This window comes from Neopsephotus bourkii, unplaced genomic scaffold, assembly GCF_033783945.1.
Source record: "Neopsephotus bourkii isolate Nb327-2 ecotype Australia unplaced genomic scaffold, CSIRO-AGI_Nbou_v1 NB_479, whole genome shotgun sequence".
Taxonomy (NCBI): Eukaryota; Metazoa; Chordata; class Aves; order Psittaciformes; family Psittacidae; genus Neopsephotus; species Neopsephotus bourkii.
Window position 1 is genome coordinate 1,243,678 of NW_026900980.1, and position 17,127 is coordinate 1,260,804.

The following is a 17,127-nucleotide window of genomic DNA, read 5'->3' on the forward strand; positions in this document are numbered from 1 at the left end:
AAATCTGCACATATATTTGAGGATGACTGGGTCTGAAAATCAGACTGTGACAGCATGTCATGTCTTTGAGAGGAAGGTATCAACATCCTCAGCTCAAAATTCACCCACAACCATCCCCTGAATGGTCCAAGACAGACGGATTTTGCTGATCTTCAGGGCAAGTTGAAAATAACTATTTTTCTCTTCATTTCAGTTCCTGACTCATGATCTGGGCCCACACAAATAGACTGACAAAGTTTATACAATGTGTAAAAGTCAGCATGTTGACTTTCCTCACAGACCAGTTTTTGTTTCTTTTAATTACCTTTTCAAAATTCAAGGCCTTCAGGCTAGCATATTGCTTGCATAGCACAGTTAAGAACTATGCATTTCATAAAGACACAGTTCACTTACTGGTGGTCCAGAGGCACCAATTGGGCCAATAGCACCTGTTGGTCCGGTTTCACCCTTAGGTCCTTTAGGCCCACGCTCGCCTTTAGCACCAGGCTGACCAGCTGCACCCTATGGGCAGAATAACACACAGAATGAGAAGTTGCAGAGGAAATAGAGGAATGGCCTGGCATCAGTAAGAGTAAAGTGCAAACAATACTCACAGGAGGTCCAGCAAATCCATTAGGTCCTACGGGACCAGGCTCACCACGTTCACCCTAAAGAGAGGACAATGATGAGAGGACTGGTTGGAAAGGGCTTTAAAAAGGCATTTTTCTGAACACCATGTCTTTGACACAGGAATAGCTGTAGGAACTGTGACTTACAGGGATACCACGGGCACCAGCAGGACCAGCTGGACCAGCAGGACCTCCTTCACCCTAAAAGAGATGGAAGAAAATATTATGACACTGTGGAAGAAGTCCTCACTGCAGTCAGGACAGTAGTGGTCTTGTGGTACAGACACATATAGCAAGTTTCTCCTAATGGAGAGGATGTTACTGAAGATGCTTCTGATTTGACCCACCCTGTATTAATAATTTCTAATGATACTTGGACAGAATGAAGAATCATTCTGAGCTAATGTGTGGTTGTACGTAACCGTATCAAAACTACTTCTCGCAGTTTAAGGACTGTGCAAATTAGCCTCAATTGGGAGGGATTCAGACAAAACCTAAATCAGCATCTTCTCCCCATATGACCTACTCCCACATAGATGTGCCCCCCTTCCCTGCCCTTTCAGATAACCCTGTCTTTTCAGGTGGCAAACTTCACTGAATAATTCTACAGTCCCAATAATTCTTGCATCCAAAATCTGAAAAGCTTGTAGAATGCCTGCATGCTAAAAAGATGGAATTACTTTTCTGGAACTTCTCATCTTAAATATACATGTGTGGATAGACTGCATAAAGACAAGATACTTTTTCATTTGAAGAGTAGACTTACCCGTTCACCAGCACCACCAGCAGGTCCAGGAGCACCAATAGCGCCAGGGAGACCCTATAGATCAAGAGACAGGACACCATGTCTAACAACATGTAATTATAATTTTGTGTTGCTTTGCTGACTGCCTTTAGAATTAGCTGTCTGGGCTGACGACAATGTCACAGTGAACAACTGTCGTTTCTCTGTGTTAATGAAAAGTAATCACTTTTCTCCCTCTTTCCCCACATTCAAACATCCCTGGACAAGGAGAAACAAAATCATATTGCATTGTATCAAAAGTGAGCAGATATAAAGAGAAATGCAATACAATGGGAAATTGAAGTCCTGAACGTCCCTTTCAGTCACTTAAGTTTGGAGGTGTAGCAAGGTAAACTCAAGCAGAACCAAGATACTTACACGGGCACCATCTCTTCCAGTTGCACCGGTATCACCTCTCAGACCTGGGGGACCCTAGAGTACACAGAGGACAGCCTTATAGTAAAAAACACAAAAGTTTGCCTGAAAGAAGTCTTGAACTGTTTTGTTGAGTACCCATGTATCACTTGCATATAACATGAGATGCTTATCATGCTAGGGTTTTTTTTGAGAATGGATTTCACTGTTTCATTCTTATTGCTGAGCATATACTGACTTGCAAAATGAGAACTTGCAAACAAAGCGGCCTGACCTGCTTTCCAGAATTATAAGCCTGCTTCCTTCATGGGAAACCTACTTAGTTTCCCCCAGGTGGCAAGCATTTTGAATGTAATAAAAAGAAACACTCGAAACCAAGATGATGCATGTTCCAAATTATGAATGTAAATTCCCTCTTAAAATCCCTTTTCTTTCGGTCAAGAAATAACCATAAGCAGAAATCCTTCTGAGTATTCATGTTACACTTTCTATTTGAAGCAGGAAAACCACTGTTAAAAATGATGTCATACAAGTGGTCACATAAAATTATATCCAGGCTATGACTAGTGTCAAGAAATCAGACCAGCACTCTGTTCTATCTCTTTTTTTAACACATCTTACTCTTCTGCATTTATCTGCATGTCAGTAAAATAGTGTTTTATAAAAAGTTGCAAGCAATTTTCATCTTAATTTCCTTACAACTCCATATATGCCATGGATTTTTTCAGTCAACACAAATAAAGCAGTTCTAGAAATCTCAGTTTAAACAATGAGCAGAAGAGAATATGGGGTGAGATGTACATACCAAGACAAAAATCAATTTTATAGATAATGGATTAAGCAGAGGTGGCAACAGGACTTGCAAACAGACTTCACAGCTTTATATAAGGGTTTACATTGACTAAAATGATAGAAAACTGATATAATAATCAAAATTTTGTAACTTGCATTTACTTGTTTCATATTCATGTTTTATACTTGTTTACTTGTATCATAGTCACTGCACCTAGTGCAGTCACAGATCTGATCAGAGACTCAGTCCTTCGTGATCAGCAGGCCCATGCCTACTATAAAGCCTGCACTCAAAGACAGCTTTAGCATTTCTTTGATAAAGATAAGCTCATTGTTAACCAGTCCTGTAAAGAACTAGCTGCCACTTAAACCAACTCCAAATGCTGAGCAAAGATCAAAATACAATCTTAGAAAAGACTGTCAGTCTGTTAGACCAACAAACCCTCTACTTACCGAGTACTAAGTAATACAATTTCACAGTAAATAAAAGTTGCATTGGGGTAACCTGCAGGGTTTTTAAGTTAATGAAATTCAAGCATCTCCCAAACCTGTGCCTGCAGTAACAAATCAGGTTGTCCACTTTACCTTTTCACCCTTGCCTCCTGGAACACCAGCAACACCTCTCTCTCCAGGGATTCCACCAGGGCCAGCAGGACCAGGACCACCAGCAGCACCAACATTGCCAGGCTCACCCTAGCAGCAACAGCATATTATGTAAATCAGTCAAATCATCCACATAATTTGGAACAAAATTCTGTGATTACTACTTTGCTCATCATTCTGCTTGCCTGTAAACAGTGAGAGAAGCAGTATTTTGTCTTAAGCTATTGTACTTATTTTCTCAGCTGATGAAGATGCTATGCGTGAACACTCTCTCTGATTCTGTGGGCTCCTGAGGTTTTAGGGTGTCCCATAATCCAAACCAAACTTCTGTAGGACTACCCATGAAAATCTTGAAAACTAAGACTAATTCACCTAGCATCAGCCAATGTTATTTTGTTAGATGACTGCTCATTATTGAGCTAATATTATTTGGGAAATATTGCTTACAAGACACAAGAACTTCCTGTGTATAAGTAGAGGTGGATACACACAGAAGTCAGCACGAATTTTTGCCAAAATCTCGGACCCTATCTCAAAACAGAATAGTACACCCAGCTGACAAGCTGTATTCAAACTGAGTCCAAATTGGAATTCCCCTTCTACCATCTACAGTGTTAAGCATAAGAACCTTTAGTACTAGTGTGGATTAGCTGGGATGGGGCTTTACCACTTGAAGAAACAACCCAGGAGCTATGGTATATAGGTAGCTACTGATTACCAGTAATCATTTATGCTCTTAGGAATTCAATAATAAGGCAATGGCAGCTGGAAAAGGCATACCTTGTTACCATCAGGGCCTGGTGGGCCAGCTGGACCACGGCTTCCAATGGGACCCGCAGGACCAACAGCACCACTTTCACCAGGAGGACCACGTTCACCCTGCAGGAGACAGTCTAATTTGAGTTCTGCCTTGAACTGTTCTGAGGCTTAGAGGTTTAAAAGCATTGACTAGTAGCAATAACAATGGAATGCATTTTTATTTGAACAAACCATTAAGAACTGTATTAGAATTGTGCAGATAATAACTGAACTGGTTATGAGAACTGGCTCTAGCTTTTGACACAAACATAGCAAAGTGAAGAATTAAAGTCTTGCAGGATGATAACACCTGACAATTAAAGTACAAGTACTTCCTGAACATGGATTTTGGCTGCTGTGCTCATTCTAGTAACACTGTCTTGCATTCTATTGTCAAATGGAGCTTCTGATACCAGTTAGAAGGCAGATAACAGATTTTAGTGAAATTAGAGCCATAGTAATTGGCAAATAATTATTTTTACAGTGGCAAATGCCTGATGGATATTGGAGAATAAAGGTGACAGCTAAAGCCTGCTAATGTGACCTGTATATTATAACAGGTATAAGGACAAATTCTGAAACAGAGGCCATCTGTAGACACAGGAAGTAGCCAGAAATGGGCTTAAAAGCACAATGGATCTATCAAAGACAGAAATATCAGTTTAGCTGTCCTTGTTTGGGCTAGGATAGAGTTAATTTTCTTCCTTAACTAAAGACATACCAGATTATCCCAGTGTGATAAAGCTGGACAACAGTGAATAATCTGCTAAGGCATAATGCATATTTTTAGTTATGATGAAGAATCTGGGAATTTGTTTGAGAATCTAAAATGTAGTCAAAGAACTAACTCAAAAAGGGATAGCACACTGCTAGAAAGCACCAATGATGCAGAAGGCTAATTTAAAATGTAGTGATGCTCCCCAATTAATAGATCTTTCAATTATTTTTACATACATTCTGTTAATGAGAGAGGCAGAAAAGGGAGAAATGATCATGAAATATGCAGATTATCACAAAGGTGGAAGCTCTTATCAGGAAGAAGGGTTGGCATATTTGTTTATCTTCAGAAACATGGGAAAGTACATAGCTACTATTATCATAGAACACATTAAGAAAGTCTGTACTAGATTTTAAATGAGTTACTCACTCTTGGGCCAGCAGGACCAGGGACACCAAATTCACCATGAAGACCCTATAAGAGAGCAGACATACTGATAAAACTTATTTCTAAAGCAAACTTATCAGCTTAAATTGTGCTTTGTTTCCTAGCAGTAAACAGAAATACTTCTCAAATTGCAGTAGCATATTGAAAAATCTTCTGACTAAACCCAGTCATTTAGATACAGAAATAAAAACCTTTCATATAGCTGCACAATATTCCAAAGCACACATGAGATAATAATTTATCATCTGAAGAAAGAGTTAGCTATTAAATTTCAAGCTCATTTTTCAGGTTCATGCAATGTAAACTCTTCTACAGGGACATAGAGAGATCTAACTATAAAGGTTAAAGGTGGTTATGACACATAGGATTCACAATTTGCAGATTACATCACACACTCTGAGCAGAACCTTGAGCCTAACTTGCCACAGAACTACCTCAGTTGTACACCATTGTCAATTCACTGAAATCAACTGAGGTGCAAAAGCATATGACTGGAGTGACACAGTTAAATTGAACCTTGAGGATTTCAAAAGAAATTTGAAGTAAAACATTTTTCATGTACTACCTTCCCTTTCAGAGAAGGAGGCATGTTTTAGACCTGAAAAGCAAAGGACCGGCTTTGCTCAGTTTCATACCAGAACTTTGAAAAAAGTATGTTGCAAATTCCAATGGACCTTAATCATTTCTGGCTAGCTTTAACAAAAGGGAGTATTAAATTTTGCATGCAACATGGATTGCTTAGCTTTGGCAAATGGATACAACAGGCACATATGCAATTGTAAACATAATGCTTATGCAATGCCTGCCCCTACTTGTGGAACACTGTATCTGTCACTCACCCTTTCGCCTGGTTTACCAGCTTCACCCGCTGGACCTGAGGGACCTGGCAGACCCTAAGTGTAAAGAAACAAGAATAAAATAAAGCAGAAGCTCTTAAGATGCTTGGTAAACCATAGATAAGATTGAGCAGAGCACATAGTTACTTACCTGGAAGCCAGGAGGGCCAGCAGGACCTTGTTCACCCTTTCCACCTTGGTTGCCCTGGATGGAATGAAAACCAAGGTATTAACTTGGAAGGAAAAACACAGGAAAACAGATTCAAAAATTGTAAGTCTAATTAATGAAAAGTAACTCACAGACTGGATCTGTGCAGAAGCTGTTACTTACAGTGACTCCAGGAGGACCTTGAGCACCGTTATTTCCCTCTGGACCAGGAGCACCCTAAATGTGTTCAAGTAGAAAGATGTTATCAAAGCTTTGATTTGTTATGAATAACATCTCCCTAAAGTGATTCTGTGCTGAAATAAAAGGTTTTTGGCTTTATATTTTGAGCATAACCATTTAATTGTAAGAGCTTCACTGTCGAAGGGTACTCAGGATGCTTTAATTTTAAATTCTGGTGATTCTTTTAGTTATTGCAGCATGTTCATCCTTAAGGGAACTTCTTTTGGAATTACAGATTTTGGGAACCTTGCTGATAGTGTTATTCCTACAACAGACCAATTATTTGATCCCGTAAATGGAAAAAATGGTTAACTTTGAACTGTGAGTAAGAAGTAGGAAATTTCAGTTGGAAACTGAAGGGTGACTTAGAAACTATACACTGTCCTTAAGAATCTGGACAGGGAGCGCTATTTTTTCCTCTTCATAGGAAGCTAATACCCCATAATTTATTACCCAATTAATACCTAAGAAGGGTAGTTTTCATTTATCCCTTATGTAATTGTTCCAACTCACAGGAAGCTAGACAAATGCATTCCCAAGTGCTTTTCTATTTCATTCTCTATTCATGCTCACAGAAGACAATGCTATATTATTACAGAGGTTTTGAAAATCTACTTTTTTAACTCTGGAGGTTGATAGAGGAAACATATCCACATACCCGTGGGCCAGCAAGACCAACATTGCCTTTTTCACCAGGTTTGCCAGGTTCACCCTGAAGTTGAAAGCAAGAGATACAAAAGTTAACCAAGACTTCATGTTAGATTCAGTTTAAGCTACTAAAGAGACACTGATCCACTCCTTGACAGGGCATTTATTGTAATATTTCTTTAACCCTAATTAAAACACCTGCAAGTTCCATCTGCCTTTTGGAACAGCTCAGTTTTCAAAACTCCATTCCTTTATTTTTTGAGATCATAACTGATGACACTCTGCACAGTACACCGTGTAGTACACTATATGTATGTGTCTATATATGTGTATACGTATAGCAACAACACAAATCCATTAGATTATTATTGTTATATGTGTCTTCTGTGTGACATGTCAAGAGCCCCACTGCACAGGTAGCTCTTCTTCTAAATTAAGTGAGCTTTGGATTGTGCTCCACACATAACAATGCTCTGGAACTGAAACTTAAGCTTGGTGGCCAAGTTTTACAGAATTTTTACTGAAGTGTTTATACAGAAATGATAAAACAAACATGCAGAAAATACATATATATATTATTCTAATAATTTCAATGTCCAAATATTCCTAAATTAATTAAATTGATTGTCATTTGTTGTTTCATTGTTAATAATATTTTAGAAAACTGGAAAATAATGTAAAACAGAACTCTTGGATGCCATCCAGTAAGCAGTACAGGAGGACACAGGGGGATGTGTTTGATTGTTACAGTGGGGGACCTACAGATTAGTCTGGAAATAGTAATTGAAAGTAATAGAAATAGTAATAGAAAGTTTTTGTATTGTACTTACAGTGGGGCCTTTTGGTCCAGGGAATCCAATGTTGCCAGGCTCACCTCTATTACCAGCTGGACCAATTGGTCCAACCCTACCATCTGCTCCAGGGAAACCCTAGGAAAAGAAATACTATTAAATGGCTGGGGTATTCTAATTAGAGTTCAGACTAAGGAGAAATGTGCACTGACAGGAAGCAAATGCCATTTAACTTTTAAACAATTTATACATTGCATCCTCATGCATTTCTCCATTTTTGTCCTTTTTTGTAGAACTGTGTATTTCTTCTTCCAGGACATAGGCTTGATCTGAGACCACAGAATTGAATGGAAAGTTTCTCACTGATGTTGTGAGTAATATGGTGGTAAAACCTTGCTGGTTTTACAAAGGGTTGTGTTAGAGCTCATTGCTGAGATCTCTGCTTTTTAAAATCTCACTTTATGTCGATGTTTTACATGCAATGGGGAAACAGAATGAAAACCAAAGTACTTACAACAGGACCTTCCTTGCCAGCAGGGCCTGGGCTTCCAGGCTGACCTGGGAGACCCTGAGAAAGAAAAGGTTTCATGTTTTCAGAAGGAAAGCAACTCACTCAACAATTAACCAAATTTTTTTTTCTGCATTTCTTCATACGCACGCAGACACCAAGTTATCAACATATGCTGTGGAAACAGGGCTGTACGCCTCATCAAGTTTACATCTAAACAAGTTTAATTTGGTAGTATGCTCTCCCATGCCAGTTGAAAACCAGTGTAGGTAAATGCCTTTTTCACTCCGATAAAGTAATTTAGGCTGTACTTTAGCAGAGAATGTGCTTAAATGTTTGTAGATGCCTAATAGTTCACATGTGCATTGAAAACTTCCACTTCATGAAGTGGGGTAGAACAGAAAGAGTAGATTAAAGAGCATAAAGGACAATGGCATGGACATAATCTGATTGCAGTCAGCACCACTAAAATTGGATGGTTGTTTTCAGTGAAATAATTAGCAAAATTGAAATAATTGAGAACAGCCATCTCACATCATTTTAGTAGGGTTTGCTTTTCTTGTAATTAGTTAAAGAGGACACACATGCTTCAGCTGCGATCTCAATGATCATACCTTGTAAATAATCATAAGTGGAACCCCTCTCAGATGTCAATGCAGTATCCAGTACAAGGGACCACTGCTCCAAGACAAGGCAATCAAACGCCACCACACACAAAAATCTTATTTCAAGAAACATTTTGATGCCTCTTAATCATTTCCTCATGGATGCTTTTTCAATAGAGTGGTGGAAGTGCCCTGTTGTTAGCACAGACTGAATTTTTGCAGTTGGATTTCTGAATAATTTTGCCCCTAAATTGTAAGTAATTTTATTTTTGCACAGTTCAAACTTACATCACATAGTTCAAACTTACTCTTGGACCCATAAGACCAGGCTCACCAGGACGGCCAGCATCACCATTAGGACCCTTAGCACCAACAGGACCAGTAGCACCACGGTTACCAGCAGGTCCCTACCAAAATAAATACATGAAATTAGGCAGGGGTAGCAAAAAGCATCACACATCTGTGTATAAAAGAAGATGATTTAGAAATAGTGCCCAGACAAAAATCTTACCATAACACCAGCTCTGCCATCAGCTCCAGGGAGACCACGAGATCCAGGCACACCCTGCAAGGGAACACAAAACACATCTAGAAAGGGAACGAAATAGATCTGTTCTTGTGGAGTGTATAGTGCTTACTAAATTTCAGCCTTCCAAGCAGGTCCACTGAATTTGAGCTAAGTGCAGGCCTAAGCACACACACCTCAGTGTAAACGTATATTGTGAAAAAATACACTTCCTTTAGATTTCTGCAAGTTCTAATCTGCTTGTATCAGAGTATTTTCACTGTTCACTGTAATCTAATAATGGCCCTAGCGAGCAGCTAGGATCCCACAACCTGGCCCACACAGTCTCATGTTCACTTCTCTGTAGAGAGTTACTGGCTTCTCTCTGACTCTGTAAAACCTACCGAAGGTGCAACACTGAATCTTTATCTCTACCAAAAAGAAATATCTGGTGGAAACACTGCCATTTTCCCTATTATTTTCCTGTGAATTCTTTCCATGTATGAAACCAGACACCTCCTGAAGTTCATGGAGTGGTTTCCCCACCGACTGAAAAGGTTACCAGCACACTCGAATTGAAATGTTTTGCCTCACATTATGTGTGAGGCAATTTTCTATTTTAAGCCGTTAAACCCATCACAAAGCTTTAAGAGTAATCAAAGATAATTCACTATTATACAGTGGATAAATCAAAGCAACCTCTAATTACTTCAAGGATAAGATAGTAAACACCATTAATACAAAGCAAAAGTAGGTTTGGTCCCAACTAATCAAAATGCTCAAAACTGCAAACGATCTCTGCTTAATAGCACTAATGTAAATTTAATTACTTATAATTTGCCTTTGTGATTGTAGCTTTATTTCCTTTTTGCTTCTACTTCTGGAACAGAAAAAGAAAACCTACTCTTAGACCAGCAGGGCCCGGGGGACCAGCAGAGCCAGGTTCACCATTGCTGCCTCTCTTGCCTTCCTCACCACTAGGACCAGGAGGGCCAGCAGGTCCAGCAGCACCCTATTTCAGGCAAAGAGAAAAAAAAAAAATAGGATGCTTTGTTACGGATATTATCAGGCTTTTTCACTGAAAAACACTTCACATGTTGCCATACTTACAGGCTCACCCTTGTTACCACTTTCTCCCTTGGGACCAGCAGGGCCTGGTTCACCCTAGAGTCCAAAACAAAAAGAGATCATAGAATTAAGCACTATTTCAAAAATTTCTACCTCAACAGCTTTTCATGAATCCAACCACTTCTTAATCACCTAATGCCATGTCTTCCTCTACTGTCATACATGGCCAGTGAACATAAACTGCTTTTGGCTTAACAGGCATGAAAAAAGGCATGTTAAAAGATGCTTAGAAATGACAGTAATTTACACATTCAGGGTTGGTCCCTATACTGAGGATACCCATCGAGAGCCTGTTTGTGAGACTGCTGCCACATCTGTCTTGATACTACCAACACGGACACAGCTCAACGACCTTGCAGTCGAAGTGAATGCAAAGTGAACCTCTTAAGTCTCAGCATTTGAAGCAAGCAGCGAGGCACAGAAATGAACTGCAAAGTTTAATTATAGTGGAGCAAGAAAATTGCCTGCATTTAAGAGAAAAATATATCCAGAGGAAATCTTTTACAATAGAGGACACTGTGACCAATTTTCAAATGAAGGCATATAATACACAAAGTAACTTACCACAAGTCCTCTAGCACCACTAGGACCAGCGGGACCAGGAGGACCAGGAATACCACGGGGACCAGGCAGACCAGGAGCTCCAGCAACACCAGGAAGACCCTGTCCAGCAGAGGGGAAAAAAGTTATTATGAGCCCATTATCTTTTCTGTTGCATTAATTGAATTGGGTTTTTTTAGAGCAAACAGGTGTGAGTATGGCTGTACTTACAGCTGCACCTTTAGCCCCTGGAAGACCATTAGCACCCGGGTTCCCCTATTAAGAAAGATAACAGTAATGGTTATTTCAGAGTCTCAAGTGCACCCACTTGCCAATAGATGAAGTCTGGCAAGTTACTCACTGGAGGGCCAACAGGACCACTAGAGCCAGGAAGTCCAATCTCTCCTCTTGGGCCAGCAGGACCACTAGGACCAACATGACCAGCAGGTCCGATTTCACCCTGTTTGCAAGAAGGACAGAGCCCTCTGTCAGTGCACACAATATTAGCAGTGTTAGGGCAATAGTGGAGCAATCCTGTATTATCCTGAGGTTAAGAAGATAATCATGTATATTTATATATATTCCCGCTTCAGAGGCCAGGAAATCAAGAGGCTAAGAGCTTTATTGAAAGCTGGGATGTCTAGCTAGGCTCCATCACCGAAGCTGGGATGTCTAGCTAGGCTCCTTCAAGGCTGATGGCTAACACAGGAACAACAGATGCTCACCGTATCTGAAAAGCTTCACTATTGGAAGGTTTACAAAGAAGGTTGATCTAGAACATCAGAATTAAGATTCTGGTCTTATCTGCAGCCATGTGCCTCCAGCATTGGCCTGAGATGCCTCAGTGTAGGAGACCTAACTGATCTTGCACCTTAGATGCATTCCACTAATGCAAAATATGGTGCCTGATCAGACAGCTATAGGATGGTGTTCACAGTGGAATAAATTACAGGAAAAGGCTCTTGATTTTACTCTCAGAAGCTTGTATTCACTATGTCTACTATAAAACCCCTGAATATTATAAGAACTTCTCTTCTGCTATTCTTATGTAGTCAGAATTCACCCTAGACATGTAGGCAGCCTTCTCTTGAAATTACATGCTGTAACAACACTCACATCTGCATCAGAGAAGACATCATGCTTTCCAAAAGTCTTGCCTTTTGACAAGAATAACCAGAATGGGATCTCAATTTCTCATCTTCCCTGCAGTTAATATTAAGAGACCTAGCAAACAACGTTCTGTTTTCTTCTACAGGTGGATCAAGGCGAGAGTTTCATCTGCTGTGACATGGAATTCATGTACCTGTATGAGGCTGAAAAACTGTATCACACTATCTCTACATGCATCCAGCTCTGAGCTTCTTGGAAAATGGTCAGTGAAATTTGTAAATGCAGTATATGGAATACTCTTGCCCCAAATCCTCTGTCCTTCCCCGGACAAAGAAAAATTCAAAATAATGAGACTCTTACCCAGGTAAAAATGCTAAGATCCGGGCAATAAACTGAATTATCTAAGTCACATTCTGTAAGAGCAAATACAGGGCTGCCTAAACATGAAAAGTTTCAATGCAATTTCTTCACTTGCAATTTCAAGAACCTGGGTTGGAAGGAGCCTGATACTCAGCTGCAGCTTCTCTGAAGTGATGTAAGCTGCTACTTTGCTTCTTTATTATGATCCATATCACCCTTCGAAGGTGTGTACAACTGCACCACATAGGAAGCAGTAAGAAAAAAGAAGAGGTTATGTGTCTTCCTGAGCCTGCCTAAAGATAATTTTCATCTGTGAAATAACTGCTGTATTGTAAATTAGAGTTCATAGCAGGTCTTCTCCAAATACTGCAGGGATTCATCCTCATCCTGATCTGCAACTAATAAGGAAGCACTCCCCTTACAGAGAGGGTGTGTTTTTTGCTACCTGGCATTACTAGTCACTATATTTCATCTTCACTACCAAATGTACCAGTAGAATCAGATGTTCATACCTTAGCACCAGGAGCACCTGGGAAGCCTGGAGGACCAGCAGCACCAATAGGACCCTAGGAAATTAAAGGGAAGCAGTTAGGTAAAGGTATTCAGTGATGACAGAAACATCTTGCTTGCTGAAGTAAGCATTAAAAAAATACATTTTCACACATTACCCTCACAGGATATCAGTTGCCTTTTGCAACTCCAAACTGACAAATGTGGTTCACTACAAACAGTTAATAGCAGTTTTAAAAAAGTGTGACTTAAACAACAATTTGTAAAACTTTGCCTTGAGGCCAAACACCTGAATAAGAATAAACAGAGAAAGGGCAGAGGCAGACAAGGTGTCTTGCTGCACAGTCCCACAATGAATGAAGGGGAGACCTGCATCCTCCAAATATAAATCTTAGGTGGCTGTTTCCAGCACATTTACTGTGCAGGAGTAACTGTGTAAGCTTTCAGACTGTAGTCCTTCTGGACTACTGGCCACACACAAGAGCCCTGGACTGATGACAAACGTTGTCCTTCACCCGTGGGCAGAGGGTTGGTAAGATCTCCGCACCACTTTACAAGCCAGTGCTTTGCATAACTTGTATTTAGGTCAGTACTAGGAACTGGATTAGGCTTAACAGCAACTTAGGGCACGAACCGATTCTAACACACAAATGGATTAGAAATCTTGATTCATGCCTAGATCATACATTTTGAGGCAGCGAACACATGCAACTCCAATGCCAGTTCGTTATATTGTGTGAAGTTCAGTTTTGTTTAATGTCAAAGGGAATGAAGGGCATGTCAGCTTGAACAAGGACTTCTACTGATCCTGCTATATCTAGCTATTGCTGTGAGATATGTAATTATGATGGGACAAGCTTCCTAATGTACAGAACCCAGACATCACAAGAGAAGATACACTGGTGGATTCATAGCCTTTATTATTTTTTAATGCATACAAAGAGATGGTTTTTACTCAATTATTAATGAATTATTCAACTCATTCACAGCCATTGGGGATTGATATCTACTTCTTTGTAAGCTAACTTCAATTATAAATATTATTATAAAACTGCTTTGCAAATCCAAGAGTATTTAATGGGTCAGCTGCTACAGCAAAGAGGAATTGGCTTCCAACATTCTATAATCTACTCTTATGAACTGAGTACCTGGAATTCTCACTGGTTTTGCATAAACAGAGAAAAAAAAGATTGAATGCCTTTTAAGATATGTATGTAAATATATACTACTAGAATTTCCACTGCAGTGACCCTTTTTATGTTTTAAATTCCCAGTGGCAAGGAGAATAAAACATTATTTGTTTTTTAAAAAAAGAGCAATAGTAAGTGCTATGCAGAATGTTTACAGCATCATAACCTAAGTATGTGTAAAATAACTTTAGCCTGGCATAGGCACTGGGACCCAATGCAACTCCCTGCTCCTGCCCATTCCCAGCAACACCTCCGCAATCAGCAGTTCCTGAATAATTTTCCTATAGTAACTCAACTGCCTTCAAGATAGCTAAAAGGCTTTGGTTCTACTACAAACTGTAACATCAGCTCTCAGCTATAAGGTCTCTGTTTGCCTGCAATTTAAATGCCCAACCACGTATTTTTGAACTATCCCATATGGGAGAAATGAAGTGAAATTAGTACCTATGCTAACATTCTACTACAGTAAAGTGTAACAGATGTTTCAAATGACAAGGAGTTAGCAAAGTTAACAAAACCAAGTACAGCTTTATCACTCATTTAAATTTTGAAATCAGGAAGGAAAAACTATTCTGGACTATTCCTGACTTTTTTTTTTTTTAAGCTTCAAAAATATACCCTTGTACACACATTTATTTCACTAAAAAAATGAGATTTACTGAAGTCAGTGGTATGCTATGGTGACAGTAATTCCTATTAAAGGGACAAATCTGCATTGGGTTAGCACTTATTCGTATAGTTACTGTTTACCACTCAGATCAGGACAGTTGGCTCTTACTGGCCTTCCACCCTAGCTCACCTAATTCAGGTATCAGGTGGTGAATGAAGCAGGTTAGCTCCTGTTAGTCAGACAGGACAATGCTGCAGGTGCAAAGCTGAGTCCTGGACTGCATATAATAGTTTAAGGGTGTATATCATTATAGTCATCTGCAACATGTGCATGGTATATATCTGCTAAAAGGCATAAAGTCTCTTTAGTTTTGGGATGAGAACTGTTCTGTTAGACTGTTGGAAATCAGAATTCTGATCACTGTTCCCTTATGAACTCACCAGTGCAAATGACAGAATATTTGGTTTCTTTGATACAGATGCATTTTTTATAAATCTGCCCTCAGGATATTGTCTGCAAAAGGTTTATGTTTTATCAGTTCTTTTTGGATGAAGCAACAAAGAACTGTGTTAAGAATGTCCACATGGTCAACTTCTCAGAAGCCTGAGAAATACTCTTATCAACAGAAAGAGACATGAGGCCTAATGGAACCAGACTGTCAAAGATCAAGAATGAAACTTACAGCAGGTCCAGTGGGGCCAGCGCTGCCATCACTTCCACGAGCACCCTGTGAGGAGAGAACATGATAAAAGAGTTTGAAGAGAGATTCAAAGATAAGAGAATGCCACAGCAAGTGGCTGGTCATGATGACAGGCAGATGGGAAGCTACTTACAGCTGGTCCAGGGGCTCCTATTCTTCCTCTCTCTCCAGGGAGACCACGAGCACCCTAAAAGACAAATTAAATTGACTCATTTAATCCATTCACTGAACAAAGATATACAGATCTGCAGCCAGGCAATTCTGTCGTAAATATTCACATTAGAGTATCTAGCTAGCTAGATTATCATTTTCTGCAGCAGCAGTAAATACTTACAGGTTGTCCTGGGGTACCATTTTCACCAGGGGCACCAGGTTCTCCCTATCAAAAAGAAAGTTGGCAGGCTTGAATTTCTTAAAGGATGATTAGGACAGACAACACAGCACCATCTAGAGACATATTCAACTGCTGGATACTATCTTTGTTTTCTGTAGCACCTGAACCACAGTATAAAATAACTGCATATCAAATCTGGAGGATGCAGAGACTGTGACTGTCCCTGCACATACTGGAATGTGACCAGCTGGAATCTTCTTAGAAGAGGAGGGCCAGAGCAAGTCACTTCACCTACCCATCTTAGCTTCGTTCACCCCCTTTCTTTATTCTGATATTTACTCTGTAGCACGCACTTAAGAGATAGGGCCTGGATAGTCAACTACCAATTCGGACCAATCAGCAGCTTTTTTTTAACTAGAGCAGAAGCAGAATAGTGCTTTACTTTGCCTTAGGTTAAGGTGACAAAGTTCCTATTAAATGGCTGGAAATTAGGATCTGCCTCAGGTATTTTTAACATAGGACTAAGAATACTGAAGTATGACTGACAGCCATTAAAACACAACTCCTGTCCCTTTAGTACTAAGTGCTCTGAACAAGGCTGCAGTTGATCTAGGCTGGTCTATAGTGACAAGATTAGTCTTAAGGCCCTTGAATCCTGAACATGTCTGAATACATGTAGTCTTAAATGCTGCAAACAGAACACGTGTTTGCCTTCATCACTGCTTTCAGCATAGTTACATCATAAGTGACCATTGATTATGCTTGTGTTTTGCAGTCTGATTAGTGCTCTTACTAATAATGGTTCTTTACTTAATTGCTTTATCTGCCCTTAGTCTCCAACACTGGCAGGCTGAGCATTTGCTGTCTCTTGACCAAACTTTTTCTGAAGGTTAACAACTTGCAGTGATATTGCAGAATGCTATGTTACAATTAATAACGCTATAAGCAAGTAGTGTGAAGCTTTTAGAAACAAGCAAGAGGGAGGATTAGTATTTGAGCTTCTCATTGTTATATGAAAAGCTCTTGAATATAAACCTCCTGTGAATAAGTCAGCAGCATTAAAATTTCCTACAACCCAGTATTGTGGTAGTGTTTAAGAAAACTGCCATTAGTCACTGAGGCAGAATAGAAGAAACCAAGAGAGGAAGAGTGTGATAGAGATGTTTCTGGACCATAATTAGAAACATTTTTTTTTAAGGATAGACTTCAAATGTGCACTAATCCAAAGAAGATAAAATG

The 17,127-nt window shown here is 39.6% G+C and overlaps 1 protein-coding gene across 1 annotated transcript in view; it reads right to left on the reverse strand.

The window, feature by feature from the left end:
* The window catches only part of COL1A2 (collagen type I alpha 2 chain), a 38,609-nt gene that overhangs the window by 10,246 nt on the left and 11,236 nt on the right, over positions 1-17,127 (reverse strand). The window contains exons 13-37 of the mRNA XM_061350076.1: positions 15,889-15,933; positions 15,688-15,741; positions 15,537-15,581; positions 13,057-13,110; positions 11,436-11,534; positions 11,306-11,350; positions 11,099-11,197; positions 10,517-10,570; positions 10,311-10,418; positions 9,413-9,466; positions 9,210-9,308; positions 8,303-8,356; positions 7,828-7,926; positions 7,008-7,061; positions 6,293-6,346; positions 6,113-6,166; positions 5,965-6,018; positions 5,108-5,152; positions 3,943-4,041; positions 3,145-3,252; positions 1,771-1,824; positions 1,375-1,428; positions 756-809; positions 594-647; positions 394-501 (exon numbers count right to left, since the gene is read on the reverse strand). Coding sequence (XP_061206060.1) covers positions 394-501; positions 594-647; positions 756-809; positions 1,375-1,428; positions 1,771-1,824; positions 3,145-3,252; positions 3,943-4,041; positions 5,108-5,152; positions 5,965-6,018; positions 6,113-6,166; positions 6,293-6,346; positions 7,008-7,061; positions 7,828-7,926; positions 8,303-8,356; positions 9,210-9,308; positions 9,413-9,466; positions 10,311-10,418; positions 10,517-10,570; positions 11,099-11,197; positions 11,306-11,350; positions 11,436-11,534; positions 13,057-13,110; positions 15,537-15,581; positions 15,688-15,741; positions 15,889-15,933 — 1,701 coding nt within the window. The remainder of the gene's footprint in view (positions 1-393; positions 502-593; positions 648-755; positions 810-1,374; positions 1,429-1,770; positions 1,825-3,144; positions 3,253-3,942; positions 4,042-5,107; positions 5,153-5,964; positions 6,019-6,112; positions 6,167-6,292; positions 6,347-7,007; positions 7,062-7,827; positions 7,927-8,302; positions 8,357-9,209; positions 9,309-9,412; positions 9,467-10,310; positions 10,419-10,516; positions 10,571-11,098; positions 11,198-11,305; positions 11,351-11,435; positions 11,535-13,056; positions 13,111-15,536; positions 15,582-15,687; positions 15,742-15,888; positions 15,934-17,127) is intronic.